Source organism: Rhineura floridana, chromosome 11 (genome assembly GCF_030035675.1).
Source record: "Rhineura floridana isolate rRhiFlo1 chromosome 11, rRhiFlo1.hap2, whole genome shotgun sequence".
Lineage (NCBI taxonomy): Eukaryota > Metazoa > Chordata > Lepidosauria > Squamata > Rhineuridae > Rhineura > Rhineura floridana.
In genome coordinates this window covers 5,776,099-5,795,439 of record NC_084490.1, presented here as the reverse complement: position 1 = coordinate 5,795,439, position 19,341 = coordinate 5,776,099, and the positions used below count along the sequence as shown (strand labels likewise).

General features: G+C 45.7%; 2 protein-coding genes across 3 annotated transcripts in view; one reads left to right on the top strand and one right to left on the bottom strand.

The window, feature by feature from the left end:
- The window catches only part of ACIN1 (apoptotic chromatin condensation inducer 1), a 36,271-nt gene extending 29,725 nt beyond the window's left edge, over positions 1 to 6,546 (bottom strand). Inside the window, exon 1 of one of the 2 annotated variants that reach the window (XM_061591118.1) lies at positions 6,158 to 6,546. In XM_061591118.1, the coding sequence (XP_061447102.1) occupies positions 6,158 to 6,466 (309 nt within the window). In that variant the 5' untranslated portion in view covers positions 6,467 to 6,546. Of the gene's footprint in view, positions 1 to 5,811; positions 5,905 to 6,157 lie in introns of those variants that run through there. The other variant, XM_061591119.1, reaches the window with a different exon arrangement.
- Positions 6,488 to 10,113, top strand: C11H14orf119 (chromosome 11 C14orf119 homolog). The gene is made up of 3 exons (XM_061591121.1): positions 6,488 to 6,579; positions 6,698 to 6,842; positions 9,597 to 10,113. Exon 3 carries the CDS (start codon positions 9,598 to 9,600, stop codon positions 9,943 to 9,945), a length of 348 nt encoding a protein of 115 aa, XP_061447105.1. The 5' UTR covers positions 6,488 to 6,579; positions 6,698 to 6,842; position 9,597; the 3' UTR covers positions 9,946 to 10,113.
- Positions 10,114 to 19,341: the final 9,228 nt, after the last annotated feature.

Here is a 19,341-nt window from a genome sequence, read left to right as displayed (position 1 = left end):
CCCCATAAGGGAAACCCAGCATGTCAACCTGTTCCTTTCTCATCTCTAGGGAGGACCAGCCTTTAGCTCAACCCTGCATTTCATAAACTCATCCCAAACCCAATCCATCAATAGTCATCTGACCCAACAGTCTGACCCATGAAACCCAAACCAACTTACTTACCCCTGTCCAAGAACCTTCATATCCTTTTATAAGCCCAGGTCCTCCACGTCCTAACCCAGTGACTCAAACTCTGTGTCACCCCCAATCATTACACGCCTTTCCACCAACATACAATGGCCAAACATTACTTACTAATTTTGCACCACTTATTTTGCACCTCTTATTAAGATTTAATTTAATCTTACTAGGATTTAATACAATCCAACGGAACCCACAGATGTTAATTTGATCAGAAATAGACTGTGCAGTACTGTTTCCCCCAAGCCAAAAATCAATCATGCCACCAAATTGGAACTTGGGGTTGAATGCAATGTTAGTCTTACTCTGAACAGATCCACTGACAATAATGGATATGACTAACAGGTTTATTAATTTCAATGGGTCTACTTCAATGAGTATGAATAGCATTGGACACCACCCTTGGACTTTGGCACACCCAATCTTCATCTGAAATCTTCAGAGAAAGCTCAAGTATGGCCCTCAGTAAGATATTCAGCAACCAATCTGCAGACATCACACTAAACAGCACATCAGTGCAACATCAAAACAAACACGCACCCTAACCAAGCCACCTCTCACCACACAGGACCCTGCCAGATGCACTGCAGAAGTAGTTTCTGCAACGGCTAATTATTTACAACACACGTCTATATTTGCAAAAGATCTTATTCTGTACATCTGCACAACAACCCTCTTTGTTGTTATGTGCCTTGATGTCGATTATGACTTATGGCAACTCTATGAATCAGTGACCTCCAACAGTCTCTGCCGTGAACAACCTTGGTCAGATCTTGTAAGTTCAGGTCTGTGGCTTCCTTTATGGAATCAACCCATCTCTTGTTTGGCCTTCCTCTTTTTCTACTTCTTTCTGTTTTCCCCAGCATTGTTGTCTTTTCTATTGAATCATGTCTTCTCATTATGTGTTCAAAGTATCAGTTTCATCATTTTAGCTTCTGGTGACAGTTCTGGGTTAATTTGTTCTGACACCCAATTATTTGTCTTTTATACAGTCCATGCTATGCGCAAAGCTCTCCTCCAACAACACATTTCAAATGAGTTGATTTTTCTCTCATCTGCTTTTTTCACTGTCCAACTTTCACATCCATACATAGAGATCAGGAATACCATGGTCTGAATGATCCTAACTTTGGTGTTCAGTGATACATCTTTGCATTTGAGGACCTTTTCTAGTTCTCTCATAGCTGCCCTCCCTAGTCCTAGCCTTCTTCTGATTTCTTGACTATTGACTCCATTTTGGTGAATGATTGTGCCAAGGTATTGATAATCCTTGACAAGTTCAATGTCCTCATTGTCAACTTTAAAGTTACATAAATCCTCTGTTGTCATTACTTTAGTGTTCTTGACTTTCAGCTGTAGTCCTGCTTGTGTGCTTTCCTCTTTAACTTTCATCAGCATTCGTTTCAAATCATTACTGGTTTCTGCTAGTAGTATTGTATCGTCTGCATATCTTAAATTATTGATATTTCTCCCTCCAATTTTCACACCTCCTTCATCTTGGTCCAATCCTGCTTTCCATATGATATGTTCTGCGTATAGATTAAACAAATAGGGTGATAAAATACACCCCTGTTTCACACCCTTTCCAATTGGGAACAACCCTCTTAGGTAGGTCATAATAATATTCTTTTAAAGAAGAGAAAACAAAGCCATGATGCTGCGACTTGTTTAAGATGTGTACCTTTTGGATACATCTAAGAAGCCAAGTCATTCATTAGTCATTGATCCATAGCTGAATGATCTAATGCAGCCCTGCCCAACCTGGTGCCCCTCCAGTTGTTTTGGACTACAACTCCCATCCAACCTGGCCAGCATGGGTAACCTATCTCACAGGGCTGCTGTAGTCCAAAACATCAGGAGGGCACCAGGTTGGGGAAGACATATATGAGACCTAAACTGGGTTTAATGCCAAGCTTCCACTGCATGTCCTCTCCTGGGAACAGGCTGCACTCCAACCCAGCACAAGTGCCACCAACCTCACCAAAATTATCTCATCAGAAGCAATAAGACAACTTCTTCTGCACACACAGAATGAGGTCTGCTGTAGTAAGATAGTTGAAATCAGGGATCCATGTAATACAGTATCTTGGAATGACTTAGAAGAGGAAAAAATGTGGACGTATTTAATTTACACACTTGCCTGAAACTCAGAAGACGGTCTGCCTCAGAACAGTGACAACAAGTAGCGTTGGCACTCTGGTCAGTCGTCAGCTGACCCCCAATGATTTGACCGTGGACAAATATTCCGTGAAGCCCAGAAGGCCACTGTGTAGATGGCAGCTTACAAATTTTATTTCATTTACAGCAAGTATGTGAGAACCTTCGGCCCTCCAGATGTTGCTGAACTACAACTCCCAGCAGCCCCAGCAAGCATGGCCAATGACCATCGATGATGGGGGTTGTAGTTCAACCACATCTGCAGGGCCGAAGGTTCTCCCCACGTGCATTACAGTGCAAATACTTCCATTAGCAAAGGCAGGAGTGAAGCCTGCTTGCCCTCCAGGCCTGCTAGGGCCAAGCCTAATTGCATATAGCAGTGCTTCTTCTCCTAGTGGACAAGTGCTGTAACTGCAGGCATCTTCAAACAAGGACACAAGAAGTAATCAGTGGCAAAAGCTAATGCCTAGTGGGTAGAGGTTTGGACTAGAACCAGGAAGATCCAGGTTGAAATCCCCACTCAGCCATGAAGCTTATTAGGTGATGCTCGTCCAGTCACATACTCTCAATCTAACCTACCTCCCAGGGCTGTTGTGAGGATATAATGGCAAGACAATAATGTATGCCAGACTGAGTTCCTTGGGGGCATGGTAGGTAGAATAAAAATGTAATAAGATAATTGGTTATCTTTAAGGTAATAAGTTATCTTTTTTTAAAAAAAGTAGTTCCATCTATTTTTTTTCATTTTGTATATAACCTGTTGAAAACTGCAGTTCATTTTTGCTGTTCTCATAATGTTAATTCTTGAAAAATATTTTAAATTGTTTGACTGGTCAATTGGCCGAATCTTGTCTTGGCCAAATGCTGAACTCTAGCCAGAAGACCAGCAGAGAGCAGCCAAAGCGACAGAAAACATGCAAGAGAACAGAGGAGGATGCAGGTTCTTCACTCAGAATGGGGGACTCTGCAGGGGCAGCCAGGAATGTAGCTACACTTGCAGAATGCAAACTGCATTTATCAACATATCTATGCATTAGCAATTTTTATGTGAAGTTACTATTTCCTTAGTGCAATGGCAGTTTTACAAGCCTTACCTAATTTGATGCTTCCACCAATGGTTCGTTTCTACAAAGAGAGGTCCTGGGGGGCTCCACCCTGCCTGTTAAGCCTCTCCTTCTAATCCCAAGGATGTGAGGCTGGCCATACTCAGCCAGAGAGGGAAAGATCCTCTCTCTTTATAGCCACCTCTCAGGTTCTCCCGGGTGGGCTCTCCCAGCACTTCCACATGTGACTTCTAGCAAGCCACAGCTCGAATTAAGGCCTGACTCCCACCCAAACATAGTCCAGTAACACAGACAGAATCACAGATGTGCAAGGAAGTAAGTGCCAATAGGATCCTCTACATAACAGACCTACTACACAGTCCCACATTATCTGTTACTTTTCTATCCTGCACTTCCTTCATGGAGCTCACGCCCAATCTGTTTTAACATCACAACAATCCTGCAAGGTAGGGGAGGCTGAGTTAACTGATCCCAAACTGATCACAGTGAGCTTAATGGGCAAGTGGTGATTTGAATCCAAGCCTCCCAGCTCTAGTGCTCCCTCTGGGAGGAAGGGTGGGATAGGAATTTAATAAACAATAACAGTAAAGTCTGACACTCTAACCCGTTTCACCACTCTGCCTCACAATGCAGCATAAGGCTATCAATGGCCACTAGCCACGATGGCTATCCATAGCTACTAGCCACAATACCAACCTCCACTGTTGGAGACAGTATGCCTGTGAATGCCAGTTGCTGGGAATCACAAGTGGGCAACATAGGAAACGGCCCTATATGGAGCCAGGCATTGGTCCATCTAGTTCAGTATTGGCAGTGTCTCCTCAGGGTGTCGGGCAGGAGTCTCTCCCAGGCCTCACTCGAGATACCAGGGGAATGAATTCGGGACCTTCTGCATGCAAGGCAGATGCTCTGCCACTGAGCTACGGCCCTTCCCTGAGTGCTCTTGCGCTCAGGTCCTGCTTGTGGGCTTCCCTTTGGGGTATCTGACTGGCCACTGTGAGAACAGGATGCAAGACTAGATGGGCCCCCTTTGGCCTGATCCAGCTGCAGAGCTCTTCTGATGTCCTTATCATCCAAACTGATATGTCACCATTAATGAGCTTGAATATTAGGCTATCTTTTCGGCACCTTTTGAAGACTTTCCTCTTTCAACAAGCCTTTTAAGTTGAGACCTATCCCAGTCTGCGTCTGTTAGAATTGCTTGTTAATATGTGTTTTTTTTAATAGTATGTTTTAACCCTTTTTAAAGCTTTTTAAAAAATGTTTTTAACATTGTTTTGTTTAAATGTCGGTTTTTATGATGTTTTAAAGTGTTTTTAGCCTTCCTGTTTGCCGCCCTGGGCTCCTGCTGGGAGGAAGGGTGGGATATAAATCAAATAAATAAATAAATGAGCTACACACCAAGCCTGTGATCCTTTCACTTGGGAGTAAGTTGTATTGAATACCTTGGAACTTATTACCAAAGCAAACTGCACTGTAAGCAGCCAGCAAAGTGCTGACACCCAGATGACTGAGAGCTTCTGTAGCCTAAACAATTCAACCATAAAGCATGAAGCCCTGGATTCGAAACTTATATCTGCCATGTACACAACAAGTATTACGATAACAATAATATTTTAAGTCAAGCCACAAGTTACTGAGGAAAGAAGGAAGGAAAAGGATAACACCACACACAGAGTTTGGGAGCAGCTCCCATAACATGTAGGAGCAGACAACACCCATCCATCTCATACCTGATCACCTCTGGTACCAAAACCAGAGCATAAAAAACCTTTAGCCAGCACAAGGCACCACTGCCTGTCTTCGTTTTCAATTGTTCACTCACCCCCATAACATCAAGAAGAAAATCCCACACAGGGCAATTGCCCAAGTCCCAAATTAATCACTGTAGACCTGATTCCCCTCTGTAAGTCAGACATATTCACAAATTCCGCTGTCTTTAATTATATTTATTAAATACCAAACCTGCCAGTCCTTAGCACTGTTGTACAAAGACAGAGTAGAGATATATCTGTTCTGGTTGCTTACAATTCTAAAGTTCAATGGTTTGGGAAGGATCTCTTGCAAAGCTGAAGTTCTCTACATTCTCAAGCACATTGAAACATGCTTCAGAAACTTTCAATAAAAACGTTATTTGTCTTAAATTGGAAAAGTAGCACTCCAACACAGCAGCTCAGCTCATGCAAAGCTCATCTTGCTTGTCCTAATTGCCTATGGCATCTGCCAGGAAACCCCAACGAAGAAATAAAAACTTATGGTGAACTTAACCAGGGCAAAACCCCAAGAGTGTAAGCTGAAAGGTGAAACTGAAAAGTGATAGGGCTGTAGGTGAGCAGGTCATCCCATCAATATTTCCCTGAATGAGCAGGGATAACTCTATCCCCCTTGATTTCGTAACAACAGACCCACCTTCAAAGATATTCACCCCCTCTTGTTTCAAAGGAGGGCCCCCTTTCCCTCCTCCTATTGGGTAACCCCAAAGTGATGTCAGAAGTGGGGGGCCCCTCTCCCACCAATGGTATTAGTAGGGTCCTCCCCCCTCTCACTTGTGCAGCCAGTGGAGTCCCACATAGTCTCCCCTCCCCCGCTTGGTGGTAGTAATGGGCTATTGCCCCGCACATGCGTATTAGCGACCTGCACCCCAGGGCCAGGAGCCCCGTTGCTCAGAGGCAAAAAAACTGCCCGTCTCAGTCTGCGCATGCGTGGAGCGGCCCGGGCCCCTGGGCCCCCTTCCGCTGGGCCCTCTTTTCCTCACCCCGCGGAGGCGCTTGATCAACGCGCTCTTCTGCCCGCTCTTAGCCAGCCCGCGCTGCTCCAAGGCCGCCTTCAGGTCGGCGACCCTCAACGCCTGGAGCGGCCTCCCGTCCAAAGTAACCTCCTCCCCGTCCGCCATCTTGTGTGGCGCCGCTGCTTGCCCTCCCCGGAGCTTCGGGGGCGTTCGGAAACTTCCGGAGGGGGCTTCGGCGCTCTGAAGTGACCTCCGACACCGCGTTCGAGCCCGCTCGATAATCTCCGCCCGCTCTTCGTTAGCAGTCGTTGATTTTCGAGCACTTCCGCTCAACATACAGAAACCCCCAAGGTGGGGGGAGAGTTGCGAAGGTGCCACTCTTGACGGGCGACTCTTTCCGGGTTATTTCGGGTGTTTCCGGGCCTCCCAAAGAGCGCTCCAATCCGGAAGTAAGTTCCGGCAGGTACTCGGTGACTTCCGGCAATCGCCGGAATCTTGGCGTCGGCTCGGATGCCCTCGGCAATTTCCGCCAAGCGGAAAGTAATCGTCTTTTTTCTCCCTCCCTAGCAAATCGTTGGACTCAAGTTCGGGCATTTCCGGATACTCTTTACGTACTCTTTACGTACCTCCTCCCCGCTATCCCGATGAAAATGGAAGTGGCAACATAGGAAGGAATGGCAGGAGGCGCGCGCTGAGGAAGGAGCGGACCCAGGTGAGGGCACGAGCTTTACGTTGCTTCCCACTCCCCCCGGCAGATCACCAAAAACTGGTGATGGTACATGATAGCAAGGCAGGTAACGGTGAAATTGGAAAAGGTGTGGAGAAGGTTGCTGGGGGCTAAGCGAAACTATCCTCTCACTTCACCTTCTGAAATTTCTGGGCGATTTGCAGTTCCTCACTGCCAGGCTCAGGGTTCTCTTCTCAATAATTCCACATTTCGGGTGGGTGAGAGCCCTTGCAGTTCAAAAACAGATCCCCAAGAGCTAAGAGGTAGTTCAGATTAACTCTCCTCCTCCCCACTGTGCCCCCAGCGTAAAAAAACCCGATTAACTGTCACCTTTTTTCACTTGGTTGTTAGGATGTTTTCTTCCTGTGTGTTTATAGAAGGATATGATCAGATCCTCACTTCATCATTGTTTAAAAACAGACCATACTATGTTTAATCATTCAATTACTTATAAAACCCTGATATTCTCATAGAGTTGGAAGGGGCCTAAAAGCCCATCAGTTCCAATCCCCTGTTCAGTGGAGGAATCCAGTTTAAAGCATCCCCAACAGCTGCCTCTGGAATGCTTCCAGCGTTGGAGAGCCCACCACTTCCCTAGGTCATTGGTTCCATTCTAACAGGACATTTTTCCTGATATTTAGCCAAAATCTGGCATCCTTCGTTTTGGCATCCTTAGGAGGAAGTCGAATCTCCGGTAAAAGGGGTTGAGGTCCATGTGACGCCCTTCCCTGGCTCTCCCTGTCAGGTTCCTACCTGCTCGTGGTTACTGCCTGTCTCTAGGCACTACCAGGGACTCCACCAGTCCGGACTGTCCTTTTATATGGTTTCTCTCCCCGCTCTAGCACAGATCTCAACAGATCCCCCTGCTAGGCAGCACCACCAGTCACGTCCTATAACCAGTAGTCCCAGAGACTCTGCCTGAGTCTCTCTATCTGGTTACCTCTGTGACTGAGTGCTAAAGCTGTCCCAATCCCTTTGATTTACTCAGACTGCTTATAATTCTGGTTTGCTCTGAATACTTGTGGTGTTATATTCTTCCCTTCACCCGCTGCCACCATTTGTCACTCTTCAGCCTTGGTTATTTACCTCACCCTCCCTTCTGGTCTGTGAAACCCCAGCCAAGGATCAGGCCTTTGGTAAACCAAATAAGTATTTTATTATATAACAGAGATAACAAGATTTCTTTAAAAGGCTCTTAAGCATATGGTTACATCTATTCCTGAGGTACTGGTCTTAGTATTAATCCGAACTCCACCCTCTCCTCTCAAAACCCACCAAAACAACCCTCTCAAGTCCACCAACGTCCACACACGTCCACACCACATCCACCCAGATTTACCTGACATTCTTCCTTTTATACTCTCAGCCATTTTAAACATTCAGCCAATCATCCAGCATTCTACTGCCCATTCACTCCCCCTCTTCTTTCACTCCACTTACCATGTATCTTCTAAACAAACAGCACTTACCCTATTTACACTAATACAGGATCATCACAGTCCACTCAGCCTTCCATCCGTCTGTGGTCGGTAAAATGAGTACCCGGCATATGCTGGGGGGTAAAAGAAAGGCCGGGGCCAGAACTGGCAATCCCACCCCATATATATGGTCTGCCTAGTAAATGTCGCAAGACGTCACCCTAAGAGTCGGAAACGACTCACACTACAAGTGCGGGGACACCTTTACCTTTTAGCTGATATAGGATTTGAACCCAGGTTTCACACACAAATACCACCACCAGCAGGAACAACCAGTCCCTCACCCTCTCTTTCTCTCCAGTCTGTTCCTGTCTGGATGCTCACATCTTCAGCTGCCTCTCCCCAACTTCTTTCAGAACCTTCTCTTGCAAATTTTCCCCCCTCTTGTAGAATCCCTGGTACTTTGAAGGAGCAGTCTTCGCAACATCTCCAGCCCCCACTGGCACTTGGGATCTCAGAGCACAAATTTCACCTAGCTCACTTTCAGCTGCTCCTTTTCATTGCACAGTCCTTCCTCTCTGGGGTTGGAAGGGGCATTTCCACACCAGGATCGTTTCTGCTGTTCTTCAAGAAAGCCCGTCACAATTTTGCACAGTTTGCTGTGCTGTTGTAGCCTTCTAGAACAATTGTTATGTGCAAGGCACCTAGAACAGCCCCACCATCACCATTTCCTGTAATCCCTGTTGCAACATCAACACCCATTATCAATACTTCTGTCTTCAAGTCATGCCTTGACTCCCTCATTTTGTAGGCTCTGTGACTTCCATAGCCGTAGCTCAGTGAGAGAGCGAGCACATGGAACAAAATACCAAGTTCAATCCCTCCTGGCACCTCCAGGTGAAGCAACTTTGAGAATATAGCTGGGAACTTAGAATAGTCTTTAGTTGGTGTCATGCCCACTTCCACGATAGGCACCACATTTTACTGTATTTTAAAGAAGGGCAGGAGTAGATATGAAGAGGAGAAAGACAAGGATCAAGGAGAATGAAAGCAAGAGAAAGACACATAAAAACAGGAGGGAAGGAAGGAAGGAAGGAAGGAAAAAGACCCTAATGGTGGAAAATTGTGAATCCCATGTTGCAGGCTGGGGATTAAGGGTGGGTTTCTTGTCTGAAAAAGTTAAGAATGAACATTACTGGGCTCGGCAGAAGTTAAAACTATTTCCTTGTCTGCAGATTGTCCTAACTCTTCCTCTTTAAGCGCAGCCGCAAGACCATAATTCTGCCCTTGCCTATGTTTCTTCCCCACCTCCCCCTTGCAGGATGTCTGAGCCGCTGCCCCTGTCATACGTGACCACACAGGAGATGCGCTGCCTCCTGCACTGGCTGTTGGGCTGGGCCCCAGCACAGCGTGAGCAGTTCCTCCGTGATCTGGTGGACAAGGCCGTGCCTTGGAAGGTGCTCCCCCTGCTGGAAGGGCTGGCGGGGCTCAGCGTGGGACCTGGGAAGCCCCCATCCATCTTTGAGTGCCAGATGCGCCTGTGGGACCAGTGGTTCCGCAGCTGGTCGGAAGCTGAACGCAATGAATTTGTCAGGCAGCTGGAGGAAGCAGTGCCAGATCTGGCCTCCCGGTTTTACCAAGAGGTTGCTGCAACAGCCGGGCAAGGTTAACAGGTTGCAGCTCTCCTCGATATCCCCCCCCACACACACACAAATATTCTTCAGTGATCACTCTTGCATTCTCCGCTGTTGTGCAAGGCTCCCTCCACCCCAATAATTTTATCTGTGTATGAGTCGTATTGAAACAGAATAAACATATATGATTGGTTATCCCAAAAAGAGTTCAGCCATCTAGATTTTTCTCACGTTTTCCTGCTGTTAAGGCCTCTTTCTCTGTTACTAATTTCTCCTACTTGCAAATAGAAACTCAGGGTTGTTGTTTTTATTTAAATCCTATTTTGGTTTGACCAGAAATCAAACTGAGGAGAAAATTGAGGTGATGATGTTATTTTTTGCCTCTTTACAGATAGGGCACTGAAATAAGTAGCTGGGAATATCTTCTGTTGTGCCTCCACCACAAATGCAGTGTTTAAATCAGAGGTATCCAACATTTTTTTCACACTTGCCAAAATTGTGGTGAAAGTGTTAACATTTTTGCCACATGACAAAAAAAATCAACTGTGTTTCTGGAGGCGGAAAGATACACAATATTTTTATTATGTTGTTCAGGGAAATCAGACCTAAAATCAATTCAACTACATCTCAACTCCACCTCCAAGTTTTCGTCCAGTATCTGCAACCTATATTTTGATTTAACCATTTTTACTGCACAAAAAGTTAATTTGCAGAGCCACGTTGAACAAAACATTGAGAACAGTTTTGGAATAACTATCTAAAACTACAAACTCATCTGATTTAAAATAAGAGTCCATGTAACAACTGAAGCATCTTTCAGATGCTGAGTGCTTTGAACTAACTTTGAGTGGCAACTACCCTTTTTTGGGTCAAGGACCATGTTGCCCCTCAGGAGGGGGGAGGGAGACAGCATGGCAAGGTGGGCATGACCAAAGTGTAAAAGTGGGTGTGATGAGAACTGCAGTTCTCGGGGCTGCATTCCAAAAGACTTTTTTATCAACTGTTCTACACTATTTTAAATCATGTTTTTATAGTCCATTATGAAATTCAGTAGGGTTTTCTTTTAAATGGGCAAATTGCAAGGGGAGGACTGTGGGGCCTACAACAAACCTTGTGGAATGACAGGTCACAGTGGGGAACCTTCAGGAGTCAGTCAACTTATTTATTTTGTTAACCTCTTGTTAAATTTTAAAATGGGGAATTTGGGAGCCTTGACAAGCCACCCCCCCAAAAAAAATAGCATCATAGTATGGGACCCGTGGAAGTGGCAAATAATTGTGTTTTTTAAATTAAATAAATTAAACATGAAAATTAGGGGATGTCTTGTAGGGTCCACAAAAATAATTTTGTGGGGCCCATACGGCCCAAACATGGTCTAAACAATATGGGCTATAAGTCTGTCCTGCCCAAGCCAGTGGGGGACATCTGCTGAAACCTAAAATAACAAAACACTCTCCTCATTGGTAGCACTCTGGCAGAGCAATCCTGAGTCATGGAAACTGGTGTAATTTACTCCGGCTTAAGTTAAACCAGTAGAAAGTACACCAGATCCAGACCTCGTTCAGAAGTGAGGCTACTGCTAGCTGAGCTGGCTCAAGCCTTGTGGAGGGAAAACAAGCCTGTAAAAGAGTTTGACTTTCACTGGTGTAAGTTCAGCTGGTTTGCCAGGTCATGTGACTGGTTGAACAGAGTTAGGATCCAACTTAAGTTCTTCCTTCTCAGTCTGCCCCCCACTGCTCCCCTGGAAAAGTTACACTGGTCTCAGTTCAGCTGGCTGAGCCAGGATGAGCAAGTTATACTGGCATAGCCTGGCTGAGCCAGGAACCAAATGGCTGAGCTGGAGATCCCACAGATCCTAACTCACTCATGCCAGTAGATCTTGGGTTCACATTGCACCCTTAAGATCAGAAATGATCAAACAATCATGTAATACCAAGAGATCAAGTTTAGATTGGCCAACCTAGGTAAGCCATCCTGGATGTCCTTAAAAGTTGTTTTGGTGGCTGCTGACTTAAAAATGAGAATGCGTGCTGGAGAATAATCAAAGGGCTCTATCAGTTGGATTGCCCTTTGCAGCCAAGAGTCCCCATTTGTGAAATCATGGGCCATTGTGCCTCATGACCGTTTCAGAAACCTCTTAGCATCCAGAGCTTGGATCTTCAGTCAGTAATTAATACAAATACCTAACTGATGGGAACGTCTGCAATGTGCCTGGTTGTGCATATCAACACTCACTCACTCACTTCCAGTTTACATTGAAATGGGCCCTGTTTTCTTTTCACGGCACCCTGAAGACAAGCAATGCAGCAACTTTGCTGCTACTAAGCAGGTTTGAGTCTTGTCAGTGGCTGGATGGGAGACCGCTTTGGGAGCCATATATAGCTGTCGTGGAGCCTTGCATGTCAGCATGGAAGAAAGGTAGAGCAGAAATGCAACAAATAAATGGATTTCTTCCATTTGAAGTTCACACTCGGTTTTTTCACTGTGCCCTGCATTCCAGGGAGATGTGCAGTTCAGATCTGCAGAGCACTGCAATGCTCTGATTATAGTATCTCTTGTCTCCCACCTCCCCTACCTTAATAGTTTAATAAACTGGAATGCATGTCCTTATGCTACCACAAGAGGCAGTGATGGCCCTCAATTTGGATGGCTTTAACAGAATTAGACAAAGTCATACAGGATAAAGCTATCAATGGCTGCTAACCCTGAGGGCTATGTTCTGCTTCTGACTGGCAGGGGAGAGTGCTCTTGCGCTCAGGTCCTGCTTGCGGGCTTCCCATGGGCATCTGGTTGGCCACTGTGAGAATAAGATGCTGAACTGGATGGGCCATTGGCCTGATCCAGCAGGGCTCTTCATACGCTCTTATGTTGGAAATTGAAGCAACACCCTCCTTTCTATTGCCAAGAGCTGATTGCAACCTGATCAAGGCCTTGTACAACTAAAAGTCTATTCTTCACACAGTTTCTGCAGTGAACGGAACCAGGCAACCGTTCACCCCGCCCTGCTTTTTAAACCTGCAGAGCTGTGCCACTCTTGATTGTATTCCTTCATGCATCCTTGTAGAATTTTCCATTGTGACAGGCCACTGATGCTTCTCTCAGGCCTTCCTCTGCAGTTGTATATACTGCAAAGGGGATGCTTTGTTGGAGTCCTGCCCCCATTCAGTCGAATGCTATAGAACTGCAGGCACTCTTGAGAGCCTGGATGCTGGATCAAGCCAGTGGCCCATCTAGTCCAACGTCCTGTTCTCACAGTGGCCAGCCAGATGCCTATTCTGATTCTGGCCTGCTTGCATTAGCTGCCTGTATGTTTCTGAGCTCGATTCAAGGTGCTGGTTTTAACCTATAAAGCCTTACATGGCTTAGGACCACAATACCTGATGGAACACCTCTCCCGACATGAACCCACCTGTACATTATGCTCAACATCAAAGTCCCTTCTCTGGGTGCCTACTCTGAGGAAAGCTTAGAGGCTGGCAACAAGGGAGAGGGCCTTCTCAGTGGTGGCCCCCAAATTATGGGATGATGTTTCTGACGAGGTGTGCTTGGTGCTAACATTGTTATCCTTTCAGTGCCAGGTCAAGACTTTCCTCTTCTCCCAGGCATTTTAGCATGTTTTAAAATTGCTTTTAATAATTTTAAATTGTGTTTTTAAATTGTTTTTTGTGTTCTAAAATTTGTATATTTGTTTTTAATGTTTTTAATTGCTATAAACCGCCCAGAGAGCTTCGGCTATGGGGAGGTATATAAATGTAATAAATAAATATGGGAAGCCCCAAAGCAGGACCTGAGCACAAAAGCACTCTACTGTTAAGTGGCATTCAAAGGTATACTGCCTCCAACAGTGGAGGCAGAACATAGTCATTATGGCTAGTAGCCACTGATAGCTTTATCCTCCATGTATTTGTCTAATCCTCATCCAGGTTGGTGATCGTCACCACCTCTTGTGGGAGAGAATCCCATAGTTTAACTACGTGCTGTGTGAAAAAAATATTTTCTTTGGTCTGTCCAAAAACCTTCCTACATTCCGCTTCACTGGACACCCCCTGGGTTCTAATCTTATGAAAGGGGGAAAGCTTCTCTCTATCCACTTTTCCCAAACCATGCGTAATTTTATTCACCTCTGTCATGTTCCCCCTCCTTTACTCACCTTTCCTCTACACTAAAAGGCCCCAAATGTTGCAACCTTTCCTCATGTGGGAGTTGCTCCATCCCCTTGATCTGCCTGTAGCTTATGGCCCCAGTAGGACACGTCCCCTTTCTGCTCCCACCCAGACGTGAGGCAACCCCTCTTGTTTGCCAGTCCCAAAGCCCTTGGCTGTGTTTGGGTAGGACCCACAATAAATCATCTGTAAGGCGAGATAAGAAAGAAGGGGGAATGATGGCCGCAAAGCCCCCACATTGCAACAGCCTCCAGGCTGCCGTAAACAAGACTTTGTTGATGCTGAGCCCAGGCAAACTTGTTGACTTCTCTGTGAAGACAACAACTGCTGATGCTGTAATCTTAGACTCTGGACTGAATGGTCTTACAGCAGGTGGAGAGCAGGCTCTAGATAGCAATATGTTTTGCTTCGTTCTGTTGAGACGGCCCTGGGTCCTGCTCTGGCAGCCCCACTGACAAGAAGGGGCCAGTTTCCAGCCTCTGAGGTAGAGGTGAGGGAGAAATTTGATTCAGTTTGTATTTAAAGGCAAACCTAACAAACTGGCACTTTCAGAAACAATATACTACAGAAACGGAGCCCTCCTTTTAAATCCAAATTTTGCAGTTCAGGTCTCCAACACAGTAATGTGTACAAAAATGCATATACTAGGGGGAAAGTGTGGAAAAATGAGTATACTGGTGAAAATAACACAAAACTACATTATTTTAGGGGAAATTGCTTTGCAAAAAATGTGTGTACTAGGCAAAATTGCATTAAAATGTGTTTATTAGGCTGAATTGGCACTAAAACGCTGATAAATTTTCATGAGGATTAAAAAAAATAAATTACAAATTGTTACTGAAATTTGGAGAACTGAATTTAAGATTGAAAAAATGAGAAACTTTTACCTGCCCTTGGTATAAAGCAGCCTCCTGTGCTAATTCAGCTTGTGGCCACCAGAGGCCCTTGTAGGCCTGTCCAAATTAGGCAGTGCTCTCTTGTTTATGATGATTGTTTTTTTCACAGACCTAACATTTTATCATGGGTTACTTTGCAGAGAGCGACGGTTTTCAAATGGTGTCTGGTGTCCAGCGATCCCTTGGAAACTTATCAGGATTTTTTAAAAAGAGGGCTGAACTCCATCTTGTTCCTCCCCTCCCCTCCCACCCACACCAGCCCCAAAATCCATCTACAGAAGCTAGCTAGGCTGGCAACCGAATCTTGCGTGGCACTGGGGGTGTCCTCCACTGCAGTGGTTCTCACACCTTCTACCTCCAGAGTCCAGGCCCACTTGAGATGGCTGGAAATGGCTGAGGCCTGCCAGTCACAAAATGATGGTCGATGCAGGCAGAGTGTGGCACAATCAGCTGTTATTCACAGACATCACTTTCCACTGAGATGTAAATCCATCTTTCGAGATGGCTATATTCTTTGCCACAGCGTTTTCCTTGCAGCAAGGAGTTCCATGGTTCAGCTTTCCTGAACCTAAGTACAGACCTGTTCTGGAAGTATTGAAGCTCAGCCTTCCAACTTTAGGCAGAATTTGCTGATCCAAAGGCTCTAAGTGGGAGGAGGCTTCCCCCCCCCCCATTTTCCCTTCTCATCCCACATGCTCCTCAGAGCAGTTTACCCATCTCCTGCAGTTTTTTCTCCCATTCTTCTTTCACACTCAACTTGCACCTCATTCCCCACCACCACCACTGGCAAAAAAACCCAGTTTCTTTCCTCATCCTTTTACATTCACTTGTTCCTCCTGTAGCACCTTTCATCTTTTATTCTCCTTTCCTTCCTAATCTCAGTCAGGCCTCCCTCCTCTGAGGGGAAAGGGCCAGAGGAGTTCTTGAGAAGGAAATGAGAAAGATTAGAAGGTGAATGTTCATTATATAAAGGAGATTAGAAAGAGAGGAAGCCACAGACCTGAACGTACAAGATCTGAACAGGGCGGTTCACGACAGATCCTCTTGGAGGTCGCTGATTCATAGGGTCGCCATAAGTCGTAGTCGACTTGGAGGCACATAACAGCAACAACAATGGAAAGAGAGGGAAACGGTGAATATTATCATTATTATTAACTGATATTCACCGTTTCCCTCTCTTTCTAATTTCCTTCAAATAATGATAATAAATAGTCACCTTCTAACTCTCTCATTTCCTTCTCAAGAACTCCTCTGGCCCTTTCCCCTCACAGGAGGGAGGCCTTGCTTCCCTCCTCTCCTGCTGGATGTCTCTGTCTCCTGGTCACATCATCATCATTATCATTATCTATTAGTTGCTTTTTTCGCAGAAAGTAACCCAAAGGAACTTATGACTATTATAATACAAGAGCCAGTGTGGTTAAGAGTGTCAGGCTGGGACCAGGGTTCAGATCCTTGCTCTGCCGTGAAGCTCTCTGGGTGACCTTGGGCCAGTCACTGCGTTTCAACTTTTTAAACAAAAGATGTTTTAAATTCTGTTTTTATTATGTTTTAGAGTGTTTTTAGTGCTTTTGTTTGCTGCCCTGGGCTCCTACTGGGAGAAAGGGCAGGATATAAATCAAATCAAATAAATAAATAACCTCCCTTCCTCCCTCACAGGGTTGTTGTGAGGATAAAATCACAAGGGGGAGAACCATGTTTGTAAGCTGCCTTGAGCTCCTTGGAGCAAAGGAGGGATATAAATGTAATAATAAATAATGTTTATATTGTCTGCGCAATACACACATGCTGTATTTTAAATATTGTGGTTTTATCATGTTGTACACTGCCCTGGGAGCTGCTAGCTATAGGGCGGTTTAGAAATGCAACTAAATAATAAATAATAATAAATAATAGTCCAAACACTAAAACCAATTATAAAACCAAAAATAAAATAAAAACACATCTATACATATAAAAGGCAGGTCTGACACATTCTACTCTAGGGCTGGAGTCCGCCAACATCTGACAGTATGCTTGAATTTGGGTTCCTAGAGTGAGCAGCGGACCAGACTTGATGGCCTTCTAGGCCCCTTCCAACTTCTAGGCCCCTTCTGTGATGGGCCTGGGAGGTGGGTCAGGCATAGGGATGGATGGATCTGTCCGCTGTGGTTTCTCTCCATTTCCTCTTTTGCCCAATCTTAAATTCAGTTCTCCAAGGTCCTGCAGCAACCTGTAATTAAAAAAAAATCCTCATGAAAATTTGTCAAGTGTTTTTATGCAACTTTCTTCTACTAAATACATTTCTGTATGCCGTTTTAACTAACATGCACATTTTTGGCAAGCCGTTGTCCCTAATATAATGCATTCTTGTATGCTATTTTCACAAATATCTGCATTTTATGCACACTTTCCCATAATGTATGGATTTTTGTAAACATTGGACAACTACATCGCAAAATTCGGAGCTGTGCAAGTTTCGAACAATGCCTTTGTTTTGCTTTGCGTATCAGTTCAAGCAGTGCAGATTAGATGATTTCTCATTAAACTGTAAAACAACATCGAATTTCTCCCCCACCCCCAGTCAGGAAGAGAGAAGCAAGTCTTCTGCCCCTCTCCTTTAAATATTTCAGGAGGAGAGTTTCGCAAACCTGACTCGTTGCAATGAGTCTTGACTGGGTGTGTGTGGAGGAGGTAGACCTTGATGGTGTGGAAAGAGAGAGGGTGGAGGTGCATAGCGTAGCCAGTGACTTACAGAGGCCCAGCCCCGGAGGGTAGGGGCTAGCTGGTTTAGAGGGAAGGGGTCTGTCTCCATTTGAGGTGGGACTCCCAGTTCTCGCTTACTCTAAGTCGGGGGTCACTTCCAAGATGGGTGTCTGTGTGCGATTATGGCGGGGGGGGGAGAAGAGCATGTGGTTTGTGGCAGAGTTGCTTCTCCTTCCTGGTGGTGTAACAGGTTCTTTCACAAGATAATGCAACACAAGTGGCTTACCTTGAGGTTGGCTCCTCTGCACCCCTCCCTTGATGGGCAGGATATGTGTGTTGGGGGGGGAGAGAGAGATAAAGGTGAAATCTAGGCAAGGAGGTGCTGTGACATACCCAACCCAAGTTCAGGAGGTTCCTGCACAGTGCAGGGATCTCTTTCGATGTGCACGATGCTGCCACAGGATCTCCAGGGAGGCCAGGAGATTAGAAACGTCGCTTCACCTCCACCCAAAAAGCTGCTCTCCGGAGGTTGTAACATCAACCACTGGCTTGTGCAACCCTTGGCTCTGTGTGTGTGTGTGTGTGTGAGAGAGAGAGAGAGAGAGAGAGAGGGAGGGAGGGAGGGAGAGAGGGAGGGAGGGAGGGAGGGAGGGAGAGGGGGACCCAGGAGTCCTGTGAGGCAGAGAGGAATCCTGCTGTCTCAACTCCTATTGGATAGCTGAGTGGAGGCCCACCAGGGATGCATTAGGTGAAGAGCATCCTGGCTCACATCAAGGAGTTGGATGTTGGTGGGGGCAGTGTAGACACATCAGAAGAGCTCTGGGGGATCAGACCAAAGGTCCATCTGGTCCCCAAGCTTCCTTTCCACAGTGGCCAACCGGATGTCTTCAGAAGGCCCACAAGCACATCATAAGATCATAAGAATATAAGAAGAGCCTGCTGGATCAAGCCAGTGGCCCATCTAGTCCAGCATCCTGTTCTCACAGCAGCCAACCAGGTGCCTGGGGGAAGCCCGCAAGCAGGACCCGAGTGCAAGAACACTCTCCCCTCCTGAGGCTTCCAGCAACTGGTCTTCAGAAGCATGCTGCCTCCGACTAGGGTGGCAGAGCACAGCCATCATGGCTAGTGGCCATTGATAGCCCTGTCCTCCATGAATTTGTCTAATCCTCTTTTAAAGCCATCCAAGCTGGTGGCCATTACTGCATCTTGTGGGAGCAAATTCCATAGTTTAACTATGCGCTGAGTAAAGAAGTCCTTCCTTTTGTCTGTCCTGAATCTTCCAACATTCAGCTTCTTTGAATGTCCACAAGTTCTAGTATTATGAGAGAGGGAGAAAAACTTTTCTCTATCCACTTTCTCAATGCCATGCATAATTTTACACACTTCTATCATGTCTCCTCTGACCCCCCTGATTTCTAAACTAAAAAGCCCCAAATGCTGCAACCTTTCCTTGTAAGGGAGTCGCTCCATTCCCCTTGATCATTCTGGTTGCCCTCCTCTGAACCTTTTCCAACTCTATAATATCCTTTTTGAGATGAGGCGACCAGAACTGTTCACACTATTCCAAATGCGGCCGCACCATAGATTTATACAACGGCATTATGATATCGGCTGTTTTATTTTCAATACCTTTCCTAATTATCCCTAGCATGGAATTTGCCTTTTTCACAGCTGCCGCACACTGGGTCGAC